Source organism: Cotesia glomerata, linkage group LG1 (genome assembly GCF_020080835.1).
Source record: "Cotesia glomerata isolate CgM1 linkage group LG1, MPM_Cglom_v2.3, whole genome shotgun sequence".
Taxonomy (NCBI): domain Eukaryota; kingdom Metazoa; phylum Arthropoda; class Insecta; order Hymenoptera; family Braconidae; genus Cotesia; species Cotesia glomerata.
Window position 1 is genome coordinate 11,238,652 of NC_058158.1, and position 22,574 is coordinate 11,261,225.

Here is a 22,574-nt window from a genome sequence, read left to right on the forward strand (position 1 = left end):
TCCTTGGTAATCTGGGATGAATCAGCATTGTGCAGCGCGAAGGACTCTACTTCCTTTTACTTTTAAAGTAATATTATTTTGTTCATTTTGTATTCTGTTGATCGATTATTTTTTTCTATTTTCGAGATGGTTTTGTTTTTGTTGGTTCGGTTGGATACGCGCGTGCATATAAGAATGTGTGTTTCATCATTTCTCGGAAGGACCGAGCTGTAGCATACAGCAACAGTCTATAGTGTCCAAGCTAAACTATAATCGAGGATAGGAGCACACCAAAAAATAAAGCAAAGATAACGCTAGGATAATAAAAACAAGAGAAGACAAGAGCTGAGAATTGTGCTGGGCAGATGATCGCCCAGCATTAAACATCCAACAACAGGGTGGCCTGGTTGTGAGCATTAAGGTGTGCATCCTAAACCCACTATTCTCTTAAGAAGAATTCTTCTTCTTCTTCTCCTCCACCTCTATATATATATTCTATATGCTGCTATGCTCTGGCACAATTATCAGCGCGGCATCATAACTCTCTCTGATTTGGTTCTCATGAATTCTTCTCTATGCGCCTATTACTGAGAAAGATCGGCACTAGGCGCGCACTAAAAAAAAACATTTTTAAGTTCATCCAAAAAAATCACCTTGAATTTTTCGGCGAATAAGCTTCTAGGAAGGATCCATTTTAAAAGTTGTTAAGAAGTGTCAACAAGATTATCAATCTCGAATACTTTTTAAATTCCTACTATATACTTTTCTCCTGAATACTATTATCTTTTCGCTCTCCAGCTCTTCTCTCGTCTGTTTTAAATCGAAGGATAGCAGTAAAAAAAAATAACAAAATAATGCATTGCACTGTAAACACGTGTATAATTTTTTTTTTACAAAATACCTGTTTCTTGATGAAAAAAAATTACTGCATAAATCAAATTGACATGATTATTATTTTAAGTTAATTTTTGTACTAATTTTCTGAATTGCAAATTAATTTAAATAAAATATATTTTTTTTTAATGTGAGCAGTAATTGGACCCTTTGAATGTAAATTACTTAATTATTTTTATCAATGAAAAAAATTTGATATAGGCCTGGGGGATTGAGATTTTTAACAGACTAGACAATTCACATGCATACATCAGCACCTTGTGATTATACTAGTAGATCATATAACTGCACGTTGATTAAAAAATAAAATGGTTTTAACCAGCAAGTTTACTCACCGACGTAATACGAGTCGAATAGGAAGTTATAAAATACAAGTACACGTACTCAATAGTATTCAAAGGTCATTAATACTTACACAATAATTATAATAATAGTTAAAAGTCTATATCAGTAAATAGTAAAATAATGATAGTATAAATATAGAAATGTCGTTTAATTTGATAAATATATGTACACTAATAAAAAAATTGACTTGACTCAAGAGCCAAGAATTTCATTTTGAAGGAAATAATTTTCTTGAGTCAAGAGGATAAATTCTTGAGCTAAGAAATTATTCTTGGTCTAAGAAAATCATTTTCTTCAAAATGGAATTCTTGGTTCAAGAGTTTCGCCCTTGAGTCGAGTCAATTTTTATATCAGTGTATAAATATTTAAGAAATATTTCAATGGCAATTAGTCACAGTGATAAATCCATACAAGCTATTTAAAACAATACAGGTGAATCATGATAATGATGATAAGTTATTATTCCAGATTGTTGTAATTACCTTTACTTTAGAATAGACAAAAATTGAATCTAGGCCAGTAGTTTAAGAAAATGATATAAAGCCGCGAGCTACATAAAAACATGGGTATTTCCCATTTTAGATATTGTAAATTATCAACACACGCTTTTTAGAATTTCTATTTAATTGTTTATCTTAATTAGTATTTAATAGTGAGTTTGTAGTACAAAAAAATCTAATGTGAAATTTAAAATGTTTAATAATGATAAAAAAAAATTCGAAAATGAAAACAGTAATTAAAGGAAGAAATAGTAATAATGAAAATGAGATAAAGCTTGAGTTGAGGTTTACATTACACACCATTAAGGATAAGTTTGTTATTGTTGAAAGTGCATTGCCCTTCTAAGTGCATACTATTTCTCCCACTATTTTATTGGTGCTTTGCTTGGTGTCATACGGTTTGCTTGGCGGCAGGCACATTGCATCGCACTACAGCCTTTCCCTCGCGCTTCAACGACAGCGAGAGCGACATTTCGTATACTTACTTACTTACTTACTCTTATATGTTTTTGCTATATATATATATATATATATATATATTTGTAATGTGACGTCGCACGTGACTTGCCTGAAGCTAAATATCGTCTGTCTTGCGTGTAACTATCATCAATATATATACAGTCGACGCTCTCTGTATTTGACCGCTCTCTGTATTTGACCACATTCTTCCTCTGTATTTGACGATTTTACACAGCTCTTATGGACAAGGACGAGTCAAATACAGAGAATGGTCCTGTACGGGCGAGTCAAATACAGAGAGCGTTGACTGTATACATCATCTATAAAGTGTACTGCAAGCATTGCTTTACGCATTCACTTAGAAAAATTTTATTATCTAAATGAATTTAATTATTATTATTATTTGAATAATAATTTTAATATAAATTTGAATATTAATTTCCAATTTATTAACATATCACCAGTTCACCTTTTGAGTAATAAACTTTAACCGATAACATATTTCCTCGTTTTATTTTTATTAATAAGGTAAAAGCCCCAATAGATGATCACTCCATGTATTTGTATATCTATATTCATAAATATAGGTATACAAATACATGGAGTGATCATATAATGGTACATGATCATCTATTGGGGCTTTTACCTTACTTTAATATACATTATCTCTTTCCATCATATTATTTATTACTTAATAGCTTCATTGTTATCCTAATCGTCCAGTTATAAGTTATGAGTTATGACGTTATGACATTAGTCAATTTATGTAATTACTTTTTCTTTGTAAATATGATAACAATCTGACAATAATTTGACATACTGACACTGATTAATTTCGTTTCTTTTTGTTTTTTTTTTTTTGACTTTACTCTATCTTGACTTAATCATATTGTAATTAGTTTTTAACCGATAATTAAAAGATAGTTACGAATTCTTTGGAAGTGAGTCCTTCAAAAGTTCAATGAATTTTTAAATATTTCGTATGGTTAGTAACAGAATTACGGAAAATTTAACTATTCGTCGAAACGATAATTATTATCGATACACACAGGATAGATTTGTAAATGTCTGTGATAGAAAGGTTCTAAAATATTATAATTATATGCACATATATGTCAATGGTATGCTGAGTCGTAAGTCAAATTACGGATATAATCAGAAGCAGGAGAGAAAGAAGGAATTTGAGTGAGAGAGTAAAGTGGGAAAAGAATGTTGATAGATTACAAGGAAACCTTGACAAAATTATAATCTTTGGCGGTAAAATTTTATATTGTATATACATCTCTTATAAATTTATATATATAAAAAAATATATATTATTGTATTCGATTCGATTGGACTGGGTGTATAATGGGCCGCGTCTAATCCACGAGAGCTTAAAAATCGCAGCGTAAAAATGCTTTTTTTTTCTTCCGCTCATTCTTCTTCTTCTTCTTCTTCTTCTTGTTCTTCTTCTTTTAATATAATTTATTATTTAATTTTTTTTTTGTTTCCTAATGTCCTCATTCGACGGAGTATATTCTTTCTTAGCAATCTACCTATTTACAACCCGGTATACCTACTAGGTACAGAAATGTCGATTCTTGCTTTACGGATTCGGGCGAAAGTGCGGCACGCGCGGGGTCATCGACCGGTCGAAATTGCCGAAGCCATAATATGACAAGTATTTGTATATATATATATATATATATATATATATATATATATATATATATATATATATATATATATATATATATATATATATATATCTACGAAGATATAAACTTGTGTTTAGATATCTTTGTGAGAATGTGTATTGCATAGGTGTGTAAGAAAAAGAAACATCTTTCTAATGGTAGTTTTTTTGCCTCTTTAAGCTATTGGATTTCCTCTTCTATAAAATGCGATTTACTAATGTCCATACTTTAGATGTCTGTTGAAATTTAATCGTTATTTCACAATTAATACAGACACTCTTGCTCAATCAATAAATGACAAATATTTGATTTTACCAAATTATAATATTACGGTATTGTATAATATGTATTATAATATGTAATATAATTAAAGGCCATTGAGCTACTGACAATTGGCCCATTAAATTTTCTCTGATAATATTATTCATAACGTAATATTTAAATTCATTTAAATAGACAGTATGATATATATCACCAAAGAAAATAAAATGTCAAATTAAAATTAAACAAAACTTTTAAAACGCATTGGAAAAAAAAAAATAATTATTATTTTTTTTTTAATTCATTTATTTTTTTTTGATTCTACTAAAATTTAAACAAAAAAATAGGATTGTGAAAGTCTTTTGGATCACTAATTTCGAACTATTTTCATCCGTTTAATATTTTTTCATTTTGCTTTTATTTTGGCTCGCCAGATCGGATCTGTCATGTTTCATTTCGAAACTTTTAACTTTGAATTTAAAACGGCGACCCAAAAAACCCTTGTGTCCTAATTACTATTTTTCAGCAACAAATTGCAATTATGATAATAAATTACACTTTATTAATTTACCGAGTTACTAAATTACTTACTGGTGATTTATTGTTGAGAAAAAATGGAACATTTAATCTTTTAAAGAATTTTTTTTTTTTTTAATTTTTTTACTCCAAAAACTTGAAAAAAATATAAACAATAATAATTATAAAATTAATAAACAGTTTATAATTTTAAAATTTTGGAGAAAGAATTCGTGTATTAGAATTTTAGAAAATTGCTAATGGAATTTTCTAAAAATAATTTTTTAGATATAATTTATTTGTCAAATAAAATCCTAAAAATCATTGAATAAATTTTTTAGATTAAATAATAATTTTAACATAAACTGTTGTAAAAATTAAATTTAAATTATTATCTAACACTTATGAAACATTGGACCTCTTTCAAAAATGAACAACTTGCTGTTTCACATATTTTTTTGCACATGCATAAAGATTGTGAAAAAAAATTCAAATTAATACAGACATAAATTTTGATTTGAGATCATTGTACACTCAGCAAGATTTGTTACATAATTCGACCTAATAATCATAAACGATGGTGTATATTAAGTGCGCGTGGTTTATCAATTGCATCAATGCTATAATTAATATTTTTCGTGCTCTGCACGAATAAATAAAACCTGCACACGTACAAGACATTCAACACACTGCACGTTGTATTTATAAATATGTATACATATTACTTATGTATATAAAGAGTTGGCTTGCCTCGTGTCACACGTGGAAATTATAAATCGTTGGACCCAAGAGTTATATGCCGGTGAAACTTGGTTGCATCAAGTTTTATAGTAAAGTTCAATGATCTGGGTGTACATGTATATCAAATGGTTGAATAGCAGTGGTCAGTGATAGTCATGCGTTGAATTCCAACTAATAACTATAACTATTTATTTATTTATTTATTTATTTAATTAATTATTTATTTATTTATTTATTTATCAATGCCGTTTTAGTTTAATCAGAAAATCTAATTAATAATTAATAATTATAATGCGAAGAGAAAAAATTTTTTTTGTTCGCGGCAGTTAATAATGATAAATATGCAATTATTTATCATTGACATGTAAAATATATATTTTTTAATATGTATAACGTATTTTAGCTGCAACGGGTTGTAAAGGGTTTTAGCTTTGGCCGTGTGTTCAGTTGAGAGTGCCGTATAATAAAAAAAGACATAAAGAGGCCGTGGAGCGCGGGAGTTCTGTTCTGTCATATCGCGCATACAATACCGCCGTAAAGAATAAAAAAAATGTAAAAATAATAAAAAAAAACAAGGGCAATTTTGAATAGCGCTCATGACCTGATTTCTAACAGCTTATATGTATATATACATATACGCACAAACGAGATCACACCGCGTAAAAGAAATAACGGAGTTCCAAAAACCACGTTGGCCAGAGTGCCACACCGTTACTGAGTAGTGGCCACTACACGGGTTGGCCGCGTTAGAAACAAAACCTGTTGGACACTTAACGTCTATTCTCTTTTTTTAACTATATTTTTCAGTTTGTACGTTTAGTTACCTGTACCCGAATCTGCAAATCAACCTTTAGTCACAATACAATCCTATATCTATACCATCACCTTTTATTTATTATTTTTACTTTAAATGTCACTATTATTATTGTTGTTGTTATAATTTGGAAATATCAATGGGTTATTATTCAATTAATTATTCATGTAAGGATAGTAATATTAATAAATTATTAGCAGTAATAATTATATCTGAATGTCAAGGTATTTGTAAAAACTTATATCAAGACGTCATCAGGGTCTGTCAAGATCAAACTTTATTAATATAATTCAGGAAAATAATAAATTTTTTTAATTAAATAAAATTTCTCAATTCAATAATTTTATCGTCTGGACTTAAATTAAAATTATTTTCTTGGTTCAATAATTTTTTTTTAATATTGAAAAAAAACTTTGATTCAAGTAAATTGCAATTAGTTCAATAATTTTTTTACATGATCGAATTTATTTTTTTTTTAATAGTGAAAAAATTTTGATTAATTCCAAGTTTGATTTTTTTTACGTCTATCTTGTTTTTTTTTTTTTTTTTTTCTCTGAAAAAATTATATTACATTAGTCTGGGAATAATCTAAACAAATTAATATGTAAGCGGTAATATAATGAATTATAATGTAAACGTTTGAATAGTTAAGCGTATGCAAAATAATCGAATTAAATGGATATGTATTTTAGGCAATAGTGCTGTACGCAGACTCTATTTGAATTTTTAATAAGTTTATTTAAAATCTTACTACTATTTATAGTGGAGTTAGTTTTTGTATATATTATTAATACGAGGTGCATAATTCAAGTCACAAAAAAAAAAAGAAAGGAGCAATGAGAGAGAAGCGGGAACGAGTTCAATGACCGCTACGGTTGACAGACACAAGATTATTGGCGAATGAACTGAAAATTCGTTAACATTTTTTTCACACTTGACAACTAAATATTTCATTATTCTGGTAAATATTTTCTGATTTATAACTTTACCTTATCTCTTAGAGCATTGCATAACTTAAATACTAAGATTTATGTCTACATATATATATATATTTGACTCTAAATTTATAATAATTATGAGAGGGGAGGGACCAGAGAAACCAATGCACGCTTCAATCAGGAATTGATTTAATATTATCGATTTTTTTATAACAGTTCCTTAAACCCGAATTTAATTATCTAGTTTAAATGTTTATTTTCTTAAAATATATATCTTTTTTATTATTCTGTTTAAAATTAACAGGAATTGATGATCATTAAAAAAATATTCTTCATTAGTTTTTATTTATTTATGGAAAAAAAATACATAATTTATTTATTTATAATTTTATATTTATTTAAGAATACATTTTAATAATAAGTAATTAAATACTAAAATTAATGAAAATGAAAATTATTTTTTAAAATTTAATTTAAACATAGAAAAAAAAAAAGAAATTTTTTTAATGAAATAATTAAATCTAAAAATTTTCTTGCTTTAAAAACATATTGTAAATTAAGAAAAAATTTCTATCTTTTAAATCAATTAAATTTTTCCGTCAGTGCGTGTTAATTAAATTAAAAAAAAAAAAATATATTATTCACTACTTAAAAACAGATAATATTTTTCATACATTAATTAACTTGTTTTTATATTAGAACACATGTTAATAAAAAAAGCCACAAGTGTGTACACATAAATGCAGCTGATTTTTTCGATATCTCAATTTCGCGATGAAATATATCGAGCAAATACCAGGACATTAGTATAAGTATAACTAAATACTAAAAATAAAAAAAGCGGGAATTATCGACATGATTGTTGACACATGTGGGTTTGCTAGGCAATAAAAAGCACTGCGTACTTAACATAATATAGCTAATGCTATTTTTAATGAAATAATGAATGTTAGCTGAAACATTTTCCTCCGGTTTCTGATCGGAGTTTCGCGCGCATTATTCCCTGTTTACTCACATCAACATCGTGGTATATGCTACCACTTCAGCTGCCCAATTTTAAAACTGCAAAATTTTTATACCTGATTTTTTTTTAGTATTGCTGCATTTTTTATAACTTTTAGACTTTAATTTCAAGTATTTTTTCTTAAAAATATTTATATTCAAGTATTTTCCATTTTCTATTCATAAATTAAATTTTTCATCAATTTGGCGGGTAAACTTTTTTTTAATAAAAAAAATTGGAAAAAATTTTGAAATGTTAGTTACTGTGTTTTGAAATTGGGCAGCCGACCTATTATCATGATCACCATCAATGTTAATGCAAGAAGTGAGACATCGAGTGTGCATTCTCATCTGTGTTTGGTAAGTGAGCGTATTGGCGATTGGAGCCTGTATCATTACAGTCTCTGGAGTAGAGTTGGAGCACAGGTTAAAAAAAATGTAAGAGGGAATCAGTAGCATAAGTTGGAGCAGGAGCTAAAGCAGGAGCAGAAGCAGTGGCAATACCACTTACCAAATAATAATATCAGAGTAAAGCTGGATGCTGGTGGTGCTTACTTGGTTCTTCGCGGTTGTTAATAATATAATAGCAGGGAGTGAGTGGTAGTCGGTCAGATGACTGGAGTTGCGTTGCGGTGGTTTTTAAAAAATAAAAGCATATATATATATATATAATATATAATAATATTCGGTGGTGCGGATGGTGTTGGCGGGATGGTTCCAGAGTTAATGTCTGAGCGCACGCATCACTGGCTGTACCTTGTTGCGTTCGTGGTCTCTCTTAACGAGCTGTGAAAGGGGATAGGATAGTGTGTGTAGTGTGCGGAGCGGGTGGTGGACATAACACGAAGAAGAAGGAGGCGAAAGAGGCTCACCTCCGTGTCGGTAGGACCCGCCCTCGTAAGTCTGTTTTGCCGGTTTTGCTGACGTATATATGTATGACCCATACTTCCCCCCTTTCGGTACATATGTGAGAACCAATGTGTACAGATGTATAGATATTAAAATATACAAATATACAAATACAACAGACTTTTATTCGACAGAGTAGACCGTTCAGTTCAGTTCAATTCAATTCAATTCAATTCAACATAATACCAGTATAAAATTGCATTACTTATTTTTTGTTAATCTTATTACAAGAAAATACGAATCGACAACTGCTATCACATCATATCATCTTCTATCGGTTAATAATATTATTAATACTACTTACACTACTTGTGCTTGTACACTACTATCTCAATTGCCCCTTACAAACGCAACAAGTTGACCGCACATCCATTCTTTCGCCGCCCTCACCTCCCACTCTAACGCCTGGTGTCAAATACCCGCCGCTCTGCCGTCGCCTGCCTGCCTGTGGTTGATGAGTCACTATATAAGACAGCAAGGACAAGAAGGTGTATGTTAGTATACATTCATTTCTTCTGGTGGGCTCTCCGCCTCACAATATAATCGTATCGGTTCAGTCGTATCGTCGACCAAACACCGCGATCACTTATTATTATACTCTCCGCTAGTATATATCTCGCGGCTACGGCTACTGCTACGACTAACGATCGTAAATACATTAATTTTTTTTTTTCTGTCTGTCATTAGTAATTATTAATTATTAATTTTTCATCATAATAACTACACTCGATATATTATAATAGATACAACACATTATCTATTTATAATACTTGCTCTAAATATTATTATTATTTAAGAGCCAAGCTAAAAAAAAATATTTTCAACATACATCGTTATTTATTATCAGTAATTAATAAATATAGACCAAACAATTATCACGAGACAATAATAAACTTTAGTAACTATTTGTGAGACTGTGCGGTCGGAAAAAAAAAAAAAAAAAAAAAAAAAAAAAAAAAAAAAGAAACTTTAATTTTTTTTAAACTGAATAATTTAAAAGTATTAAAATGTTTGTGGAAATCGCGGCACAGTGCATTTGGGAATCAATTAAAGACGTTGATAAAATAGACTTATTCAACGTCTACAATCTTGTGGTATTCATTGTGGTAATTGGACTAGTCAGACTCGTTCAGTGGGTCCGGTATCTTCGAAGTTTGCCGCCCGGACCTTGGGGATTCCCCATTCTCGGTTATCTTCCGTTCATCAAGGGTGACTTGCATCTCCAGTTTGGCCGACTGGCTGCTGAATACGGGTCAATGTTCAGTGCTAAACTCGGCAGCCAGCTAATTGTTGTTCTCAGCGATCATCGCACCATCCGCGAGACATTCCGGCGAGAAGAATTTTCCGGAAGGCCACACACTGAATTCATGAATATTCTCGGCGGTTATGGTAAGTTATTTTTTATTATTATTGTTATTTATTTTTTCGTTTGTTTGTTTGTTACTATCTAATCATCTTGATTAATATTTTATAATAATAGTACTAACAATTACGTATTCTGATTGCATCTTATAGGTATTGTCAATACCGAAGGCGCTATGTGGAAAGAACAGAGAAAATTCCTCCATGAAAAGTTACGATATTTTGGGATGACTTACATGGGAAACGGAAGAAAATCCATGGAGACTAGAATAAAGGTAAATTTTATTTTAATAATTATTAAAAATTTTTTTTAAAAATAAAAATTAATTTATAAAAATTTAAATAATTTTTTTAGCGCGAAATAGAAACTATGATACACACGCTGTCAGTAAAGAGCGGCGCACCAACAGATCTTTCACCTACACTGAGCGTATCAATCAGCAATGTCATCTGCTCGATCATAATGGGGGTCAGATTCCAGCACGGAGACGCTAAATTCAGCCGATTCATGGAGCTGATTGATGAAGGATTTAAACTTTTCGGGAGAATGGTTCCTGTTAACTTTATTCCTTTGATGCGGTACCTGCCTGGACTCTGCAAGGTCCGCGACAAGCTGTCCCGTAACAGATCTGAAATGGCAGAATTCTTCCAAGAAACTGTTGACGAGCACCGCAACACCTTCGACAAAGAAAACATCAGGGATATCGTGGACGCTTATCTCGTTGAAATTGAGAAAGCTCAGACGGAGGGAAGGTCGGCGATGCTGTTCCAGGGAAAGAATCACGGTTAGTACTTGTATTTATATATGATGATGATAATAATAATAATGATGATGATGATGATGATGATAATAAGTAAGAAATGAACTTTCTTTTTATAAAATTGGTTTTTTCTCATTATATTTTCCAGATCGTCAAATGCATCAAATACTGGGGGATTTGTTCTCTGCCGGAATGGAAACCGTGAAAACAACTTTGGAATGGGCTGTAATTTTAATGCTCCACCATCCAGAAGCGGCCAAAGCCGTCCAAGAAGAACTGGATCACATTGTCGGGAGATCACGTATGCCCGCATTGGAAGACCTTCCTTACTTGCCAATTACCGAAGCCACAATTCTTGAAGTAATGAGGAGATCCAGTATTGTACCACTTGGAACCACTCACGCAACTACTAGGTAAGTTCAATAAACTTATATTTTTTTTATCTAACTAAGGATATTAAAAATTAAAAAATTAAAATATAAAATTTATTTTAATAAAATTAAATAATTTCACCGGTTTTCTTTGTTTGCGCAGAGACGTTAAGTTTAACGGATTCACAATACCAGCAGGAACGCAAGTAGTACCGCTACTCCATGCAGTTCACATGGATCCGAATCTGTGGGCCGAGCCAGAAGACTTCCGACCAGCGCGGTTTCTCTCCGCAGAGGGTAAAGTCTGTAAACCCGAGCATTTTATGCCCTTCGGCGTGGGACGTAGAATGTGCCTGGGCGACGTGCTTGCCCGCATGGAGCTCTTCCTATTCTTCAGCTCGCTTCTTCACACTTTTGACATTAAATTGCCAGAAGGCGCGTCGCTACCCAGTTTAAGAGGCAACGCCGGTGTCACCGTCACACCTGATCCATTCAAAGTTTGTCTGGCACAGAGACACCTCGACATTCCGGATTTTCAACACGAAACAGTCACCAGCCCGTTGAGAAATATCGGCAGTCATTAAAATTCTAATCCGTGCGTCAGCTATTTCTAACAGACGGCAAAAAAAAAAAAAAAACAAAAAAAAAAAACATTTACAATCAGAGCCATGAATGTGTGATATATTTGTTCGTATACAGAGTATGTGATCGTAAGTAAAAATTGACAAGAGATAATGTTAGATAGATAGTACTAGTTTCATAGATTATAGATAGATAGTTTATGATAGATGTGTGAAAATGAATGGATGCATTGTGTATGTCAAGCATGAATGTCTATTGCATGTGCATGAGAAAATGAACAATTTTCGATGGCGCGCGACAAACAGTACAAATCAAACACCAAAATGTGTCAGCGCCTTCGTTGTAAACCCGCCGCCATATTATTTATTTATTATCATAATTAATTTTAGACAGTATCATTATAATAATAATAATAATTATCTTTATTATTATTATTATCATCATTAATATTATTATTATTATTATTATTAATAACATTAATTTATTTAATAGTAAACATCTTAATAATTAATTACTTGTACATTAATAGTATCATCTTTGTATATAATACGTATAAATATATATATAACTATGCGGATTTTTTATAAGTTAAAAATTAAGAGCAAAAGAGAATGAGAGATAATATTTCATCGCATCTGTTTTATTTAATTTTTTTTTTTATTATTATTACCGCGAAAATATGTGCCAAAAGTATAACTGCCAGTTGGGCGTGCGCGATCTCATATATAGATTGTATATAAGACTCTATAATGATGACAGTAATACCATGCGCTATTTTTGTATAACCAATATGATAATAAGACTGACCTGCGGTTTTTTCCGAAGAAAAAAAACACAAATTGTTTCTTTTTTTTTTATCCTTATTTAGTCTTACCAAATTATTCTCTTATATACATAAACACATCCATATATACATTGATCACTTAAATGATATACTTATTTATTATTACAAGTATCACAAGCTTGCACGGTTTATTTTTTTTGTGTAATGCTTTAAAAGTTTCATGTTCTTAAAATAATTCTCATTGTTTATTCTCGTACATAGGTCGCGTCGTGATACACGCACTGGTCATATTTTTGATTGTTTATCGCATTACCTCAAGTTCAATATGCAGTCTGTTTAGTTCACTGACCAATCTTATCGTTTATATGTTGCGCGTGTGAGGTCGGACCGTCTGCCACGTGAATATATATATGTATATATCGAAATACTCTGTGTTTGTATCTGAGTACACACGCGAGACGGTGCAGTAAAAAAATACAAACAAAAAAAAAAAAATTAAAGATACATTTAATGTTTAAAAAGAGACAATCAATAAGAGAATTGTTGATCATTTTTTTTATTTTTTTTTTTTAACAATATTGAATAATTAATGCTCTATAATTTTGAAATCCGCAACTTGTTTTTTTTTTTTTTTTTTTTTTTTATACTTTTTAAATAAAAAATGTTTTTCCACTTAATAACTCCATATGTGTTCATTTGCTATTAATTAATTAAATATAATTTTGATAAGTTAATAATCAACGATTCGGACATCCGAGTTTTGTAATTGTAATAATAAAATATGTATTTATAAATAATAATGTACAATTATAATTATTTGTTTTTATTGATGTACAGATGATTCTATTTATGTATTATTTAGACTTGTGATAATTAAATTAGAAAATCTATTATTGGCCATAAAATGACAATAAAAATATTTTGATAAATAAAAATAATAATTATTATTATGATAATTGCCGAGTGGTTATTGTTATTTTACCTTAATAATCTTATGTAATTATTGATTTATTTAAAGAATATTATTATCAGCATAAGTGCATAAAAATAAATAATAATTGAAAAGAAGAAATAATAAAAAATAAAGTAATAAATATTATACATATGTATTGAGTAATAAATGTGTGAAAAAAATGTCCGACAGTAAAAAAGTACAGGACTTTATTAACCAATCCATATTGCGTATATTTAAATGATGGAAATTTTTTCCGGGATGATATCATTAATTACGTAGTGTATATTAATATAATATAAAATATAAATATATATTTCTTTAGCAAAGGGCCATTGACATCTATCAAGGTTCACGTAAATCTTTCGTAATCTAATATACGCCGCAAGATCAACTGCGCACTTCTAATAGAGGTGAATGAATTTTCCTCTTACATCATACTCATAAGTATGCGCTAAAAAAAATAAAAACAGGATAAAAAACACCTTGTGATGAAAAATATAAAAATAAAAACATAAATATAAAAAATTTTAATAAAAAAATCGTTGAATTATTTATATATTAATACGAAAATAATGAAAAGCATTGGCATGTGTGTAAATGTGTGTAATGTGTGTAAATATGTGTGGTGATGTGTATAAATGCCGCGACGATCGTGTTATGTCGTTTGAAACTAAGAGATTATATGGACTCTCTGGTGTATTGGTGAGTTCGAGGCCGGTCGTATCTCTATACATATACATATGCATATACTATCTTCGCATACTTTTAAGTAACACACAGCTATATACATCTTATTGGAATTGGAATGTCTATATATTCAATAATGTCGATGTTAAACTTTTTAAATTAAAATAATTCATTTAATTACGCGTAGCGGCAACAATCGCTAAATAAATACGAGCATATCTAATTAAATCGATCATCGATATATCATTTCATTATTATTCATTGCTCATTACTATCATTAATTCATTAAATAATATCTATTTACTTTTGTCGGAACGATTCGAATAAATTAGCACCGATCAACCCATACATGCTCTGTTTTATTTATTTTTTTTATTTCTGTTAATTTTTGTTTATTTTTTTTTCTTGTATCTACCTTTATGTGTCTACATATTAAAAAGGTTCAATGTTGCTTTCACTTTCGGTCCGCTTACGCTTCCGTGCGCGCGCGCGCGCCTGAGAAGGGCACGAGCGATCCACTGGATTATTTTTATTATTATCACACAAGGTATGGTTCATGGGCCTTTTAAATAAATTACGAAACCTGATCCTCTTCAATTAGTCTCTTTAATATTGTATCTAAAATAATACTCGAGATATTATTATTCTCATCACGCTCAGTTTAATAAATCCTTTTAGTTTTATTATATTATTTATTAATTGAACTATTATATTTACATAATTTATCCATTTTATCACTTACACGACGGTAATTTAGTTGTTGTTATGAATTATGTCCGCATAAATATTGATAATGTATATATTAAAGCAATTACTGAATGCAAGTAGTATAAATGAATGCCAAGTCCGACATTTGTTAAATCTGTGAGTCATTGTCTGGGATCTATTCATATCTTTAATCAATTTTAGTACTTTTTATAAAAATCTAACTATTGCATTTGTACTTATGAAGAATTAAAAAAAAAAAATTTTTCTATTTTCCAATTTAGTTTGTCGAGCTATAATTTGAAAAATACATTTGGTTCAAAAGTATGTATTTACAACACGGCTTATCATGATGCTAACTTCCATAATTAATTAACAAATCTCAATGAAATTGAACATAATTATTCTTTAGATAATTCTCGAGGTCAAGTTTGAAAATTAGTCAAATTGATCAGAAATTATAACAATTCAAAATTATCACAAAACGTAAACCTTAGCACAGAAAAAAAATTTACTTGAATTAAGAGAAAAATTCTTAAACCAAAAAAATAATTTTGAAGAGTTTCATTGTCTTTAATCAAGATAAAAAATTTTTGATTCAAAATTATTTTCTTGGTTCAAATTAATTTTTTTTTCTCAACTGATTATTTTTGAAATAACTTCTAAATGCTATGACTTATTCAAATTCTGTAAAATATATCTGAAAGCTCATTAAACAAGCTTCAATTTTTATTTGCTATAAAAATTGTTTTTAAGTAAATTTTTTAGAAATCTAAACTATTACATTTATTTTCATTGACTTTTAAAAAATCTCTCTAAAATATGCCTTAAATCATCAAATAAAAAAAAAAATTTAGTTTAAATGTTTATAAAGTAAGCTTCAAAAACACATTTTTTTTTTTTTTTTTTTTTTTTATTATCATAATTTATACTTTTTTTTATCAAACTGTAAAGTTAACTGGAATAATTTTGCATCACGAAAATATATATCTATCTATAATTCTTAATAGATTTACCTAAAACTTCATACAGTATTACAACAACTAAATTGTAAAAACTTTCCAAATTAAAAAGTTTTCGAATGGTTGATAAAATTACCAATTAAAAATTAAGTAAACCTATCTTTAATTCCCGCTATATAACAGATGACATTAAAATTTTTAATAGAATAAATAAAATAAAAATGCATTTCACGTGTAACAATAAAATAAATATAACAAGGGTAATTATGTAGGCAGGGTGCATTACGTGCAAAGAGATACACACCGCAGATGATCTGAAAGTCTTGGTGGGTTTACTTGTATGCCGATTTCTCTGTATACTGGCACATCGATGTATTGATATGCAATGAAATAGTCTCCTTCCAGTCGAAAAAAATTTATTTTCACTTTACATACAAGCGTATAATAACAAGAGTCAACATTCAGCTCTTTAAATAAATATTTCACACCGTTCACCGCGGCCCTTTTCTTTTTCTTTACAACATTGTCGGAATAATTAGTTTAAAAATTTCCAAGTGTCAATAATCAATAATAATTAGTATAAAAAATAAAAAAAAAAACGTATATATAGTTTATGTCTGGTTGTTGGTAAATGTTTGGTAAATGTTGTCATTATAATGCAGAAGAACATGCCAGAGGGTTCAAGAACCTTCTCCCTCCCCAGGAACCCTCGCGGTCGTCTTTTCTCATGTGCAGCCAGTGGTGTGTGACTACAATGTTGCTGGTGCTGGTGCTGCAAGTTCGTGTCCTTGCAAGGTGGAGAAACGCACGACAGCAACAACGGCGATATGGCGATAGCCGCGCTGTCAGTGACCTAAGCGTGATCGTGTTCTTAGCCCGGGGATACTTAATATCTCAACGTTGACCGACGAAATGTTACTACTTGTCGAGACGGTGTTCAGGAGTCGTAAGAGGGACCATACTACATGCTACATAAATAACCACTCTCTCTGTATATATGGAATGAAAATAATCCAATCATCTTTCTTTATCTTAATCTTTCTCTTTCTCTTTCTCTCTTTCAAACTTGACGATACCGTATCACATACGTGACGGTGATGCACATCTCCAATACTGAGCACACTCAACATCCTCACTACGCCATCAATTTTTTATTTTTTATTTATTATTTTTTAGACACTACTATTGCCTCTATCATCATCTACATCTACATAAACATATTGGTTTTACTTAATGAAAAAAATAAAAATAAACAAGTATGTATGTTAATAATTAAACTTTCTATGACGGAGTTAATACAGCTGTGTACGGTGTACATGATATCAGATGAGACCTAGAAATTCGTTATGACTTATGACTTTTAGCAGTAGAACAAATGATAGTTGTATTGTAAAAAATAGTTTGTTTAATAAAATAAATAAAATATAAAATATTAACTCGTAGGAGAATGGTTTATCAAAGTCTGTATCATCGCTTAAATAAAAATGTAAAAAAAAAATTACCAAGGCAACGAAGAACCGGTCCGCAAGGCAAGCTGCGTTCTGATAACCCAGTTTCGCTTATATTAATATCGCTTAAATCTTACCAGAGTTTGTTCGCATATTTTATTATAATTTTCGTATTTTACATACCAACTTTGTAAAATCGATAACAATTGAATATTTTTATCTATCCACTATATCGGTTAAACGGTAACCAACCTATAGAATTTAAAAATTTCGAGCCAAATAATTTTAATTTAAGTAAAAAATAACTGGATATATTTATATTACTACGATAATTATAATTATAATTATAGCAGTAGCAGTAGTAGTAACTACTCATGAGTAAACACATTAATCTGTTGATTTGTTGAGAGTATGTTTAATTAATTATTAATTTAATTGTTCGCTCGAATTATAAGCAGATAGATTAATGTACACAGATGTTTATGATTAATGTTGTAACTATAAAAATAATAATAATAATAATAATGATAATAATGATTATTATTATTAATGTATGATAAATTAGGTCGACGTGCGACGATCGGCACCTTTTCACTTGCGTAGACAGGTAAATTGCAGTTGATCGCCGATCGGCGTTTGCTCCCTTCAACACTTAACTTTGTAGGCTCTGTAGGTAGGAGTTCAATGAACTCGATACGACGGTGGCGTCCACCTCCACTGGCGCCCTTCCCCTTTCTCTTCTTATTACAATTTCTGCGGGCAGGCCGGTGCTCCTCCTATTGCTCTTGCTTATTGCTATATGCTGTATGCTGTTTACTGTACTGCTCCTTACCTACACTACTGGTTTATGTATAATATACGATGTATATACGATACAGAGAGCTCTCGCTGTTACTTTTCGATATACATGCGCACACATCCAACACCCGACACCCGACACCCAAATAATCTCAGGTGCAAATATCACTGGCCCGTCTTCTCGGTATAAGAACCGGACATTACATCTATTTCGCGGACATTTAAAAATAGACATTACTTTTAAAAGGATACGGTTATTTATTAGCCGCATTTGAATTTCGTCTGTTTCTACGACCTCTGGTATATATATTCGAAGGCTACTTTCGAGTCATCAGACGTTATATGACTCACAGTCGACTGCCAATTAATTTTAAAATAAATAAATACTAACCATTCAACCGGCAATAATTCAAAATAACATCAATATAGATACGGTATTTTTCAAATAGTTATTGATATTTATTTATTAGTGTAGACGGGGTAGAAGTACCGTTTGTGACCACTTTTTTATTTTTTGAAGATTTTACTAACTAGTTGATTAAGTTTAAATTCAATGATTTGTGAAAATCAATAAATTTATTTAAAAAATTTAATTTGTTTATAATTTTATTGAAAGCACCAGCCATTAGACAACTTTTTGATTTTTTTCAGAAAAAAAAAGCAGTAGAAAAAATTGCAGGTTCTGCAGTAATAAAAGGAGCTCCAAAGAAAAAACTGAAGAATTAAAGTTTTAAATAATATTTTTATAAAATAAAATCTTAAATACTGATTTTTACAGCTACGAATGTAACTTTACAGTTTTTAAATTTACTTCTTACAGATTTTTTAAAAACTTGAATTTTCAAACTGGAACTTTGTTACTTTTTTTTAAACTATAATTTTATAATTTTTTAAATTTAATTAAAAATTACCAACGATGAAAAACAAAAGTACCAAAAAATTTAATGAAAACATTTTTTTTCCAAATAATTTTCAACTATCATTTTATAATATTTTTTACACAAAATATTTATTTAAAAATAAGAGCTCACTGTTTTTAGAATTATCGAAACTAATTACCGTATAAAATATAAAATAAAAAAAATTCTCTTTTAAAATAACAAACTAAAAATCCCATTAACTCTGTTGAAATCCCTATCGAGAATGATACTAAAAAAAGAAAAAAAAAAAATGTTATTTGAAACGGTAATTTTTCCAATTTAGCATTCGCAGAATCTCTTATAACTACCACGAAATATAATTTTTCAATTGCTCTCTTTTCCACGTAAGATTCAATCATCTGATATTATTTTTTATTTCTTCACTCTTTCAATACAATCGAACAAAGTACGGAATAATGAATTTGTTCTAGATAAAAAAGTTTCGAGTTTCTTCGAGCGCTAATTAGACATTTATCTATTAAACTTTCGGTAAAAATCTTTAACAAAAAGACAACGACAAATATGATAGAACGATCGAAGAAATAACGTTTATTTAGGCCTACCAGGCATATAAGAAAGTTTCTGGTAAATTAACATTAAATATATACATATGCCAGTGAATTGGTGAAAAGGGAACAGTAAGATATATATATATATATATATTATAGAAAGGATTAAGATGAATGTTATAGCTCTATTGGGTTTGAGTTGAGGACGCGACATGATGCCAGGGGTCAATGTACTCGAAAGTCAGGGCTTTCTCATGTTTGATGTGCTATTGATACCGCAAAAGTTTTAAAAATACATATATACACATATATATTGACATATGTATGTTTACTAAAAATTTTCTCCTTTGTTCGTAAGTACTGTACAGGTGAGGTGAAAAGCTTTGATCGTGTAATTATTTAAACAAAAGGTATAAATTATCATTACAGGACATTCGTTTAATTGATTTACAATTTAAACAAATGAACCGTTGAATGAATAGCTGCGTAATTTAAAAAATCGAGGTAAAAAATTATTACTTTTAAAAGTAATTAATTAAATGAGTTTATCCAAATATGTAATAAAAATAATAAATGTCTGTTTAGATAAAAAATCTAAATAATCTACTTGACCGAGCGTGTAACCAAACAATTAAGTAATAATAATTATCATGCAGGCATACGAGTCATATAAGTAAAGAATCTAAAAAATAATAATGAATGTAGAGTGAATGAACGGATGAATAAGACGTGGCAGCCGGTGGTACCGCAGTGGTACGCACTCAATGTATTTATATATATATATATATCATCGATAGTTTGCGTGTGAGGAGTTGTACAGGCTGCTGTTGAGTATGCGGCATATATAGCAAGAGACACTTTCACTCTCACAGGTGCATGACCGCTGAAGCCTCGAGCGTTTTGTACTCAGATATAATATATATATAGATATATATTTATATATGGTAAGAGTATAGGGTACATATGAGATGCCCGATGTGTACGTGCCATGCTTCTTGTCCTCCATGTCGACTTCTATGTATAAATATATGTATATATATATATGTGATATTATATCCATGGCTATTCGTGCAGCAATTCTCTTTCTGCTTTGACTTCTGCTTCTGCTTCTGCTTCTGCTTCTACTTGTGCACTCGCACCCGTACTCGGTATATAGCATCTTGAGAGACCTTAATGCTGGGCCAAGTCACCAGCAACCACTCATCGAGGTGTGTGTTCCATAAATAAAAACGTGATCGAGCAAGTCCGCTACAGATAACGGCCCAAGTTGTATATAACCGCGCGCGCACGTTCTCAATTGACTGCGCGCCAACCACCATTAATAAAAGTGCATGTGTGTAAGTCGCGTGCCCACAATACTAAAATTATAACTATTCTCCTAATCCCTCTTACATATATATTTATAGTACTATGCAATATCCTATGACAGATAAACACTCGCTGCTAGTGTTGATATTATTGAGATAACAGCTTTTTTGTTTAATTACAGGAGATTTTTTTCCATTTATTGCTTTAAATTTATAGATCGTTCATTTGTTGATGGGTTTTAAGATTTTTGGAAAAATTAACTTCAAAGATTTAAGCTTTGAACTTTATTTTTTTTTTCGGGATATCTGCATTGGTAAAAAAATTTTGAGCTAAGAGAATAATTGGAGAATTTTCTGTCTTGAATTAAGCACAAAAGTTCTTGAACCAAAAAAAATTTTTTTTTTAAATAAATTAAATTAATTTTTTTTATCAATAAATACTATTTAAAGTTTCAAAATTTTTTATTTTTAAAGAATTAAAATTATACAAGTTTATTTATAAAAATTTAAAATTTGTTGATTTGAGAATTTGTCTGCTTAATTCAAAATAAAAAATTCTTCAAAATTATTGTCTTGGTTCAAGATTTTTTTTTTATTAAATCAAATTAATTTTTTTATTATTATAGATGTTTAAAAGATAAATTATTGTATTAAACTTGATGGAACAACTATTATATTCAATTTTGGGAATTTTTTTTCCAGAAATTTAAATGCAAGTTTCATAAAATAAAATGAACCCTCAAAAGTTTGAATGAAGACAAAAATTTTTATTTATTGTATGTTAAGATTATTTTTTTTTTTTTTAAGTTATTAAATATTGAAATTCAGTAACTTGCCTGATTAAAAAAATTTTATTATTTGTTCATTGATTTATAGTGCTTCTGTAAGTACTCAGTAAACTTTTGGTACGCTACACAGAAAAATAAATTAACTTGAATCAAATGAAAAATTCTTGAATCAAGTAAAATTTACTTAAATCAAAAAAAATTTCTCAGTTTAAAAATTTTTCTACTCAAATTAAGATGATGAAGTTCTTCAAAATTATTTACTTGATTCAAGTAAACTTTTTTTTTGTGTAGAAAATAAATTTTAGTTTTAATTATTACATTGCTTTAAAATTTTATAAACCATCTTTTTTTCCAGTTAATTGAAGTTTAACTTGTAATTTAATAAACCACTATAAATAAATACATAAATTTTTTATTGTTTTTTATTATTGATGTGCTCGTGGCTTGCACAGATCTATTAACAAACGTACAATGATTGATTGTAATAGAATTTATTTTGTATGTAATTACATTTATTAAACAATTACTTTGGTATCGAAGATTTATATGCTTTAAAGATTGCTTACTTCTTTAAAGATTCAAATCTATAGAAATAAAA

The 22,574-nt window shown here is 29.5% G+C and overlaps 1 protein-coding gene across 1 annotated transcript; it reads left to right on the forward strand.

The window, feature by feature from the left end:
• The first annotated feature begins 9,892 nt into the window (after window positions 1–9,892).
• On the forward strand, window positions 9,893–13,392 carry LOC123275286 (cytochrome P450 18a1). Its single transcript, XM_044743306.1, has 5 exons — window positions 9,893–10,426; window positions 10,553–10,674; window positions 10,755–11,184; window positions 11,309–11,573; window positions 11,695–13,392. Exons 1-5 carry the CDS (start codon window positions 10,045–10,047, stop codon window positions 12,113–12,115), a joined length of 1,620 nt encoding a protein of 539 aa, XP_044599241.1. The 5' UTR covers window positions 9,893–10,044; the 3' UTR covers window positions 12,116–13,392.
• The last annotated feature ends 9,182 nt before the right edge of the window (window positions 13,393–22,574 follow it).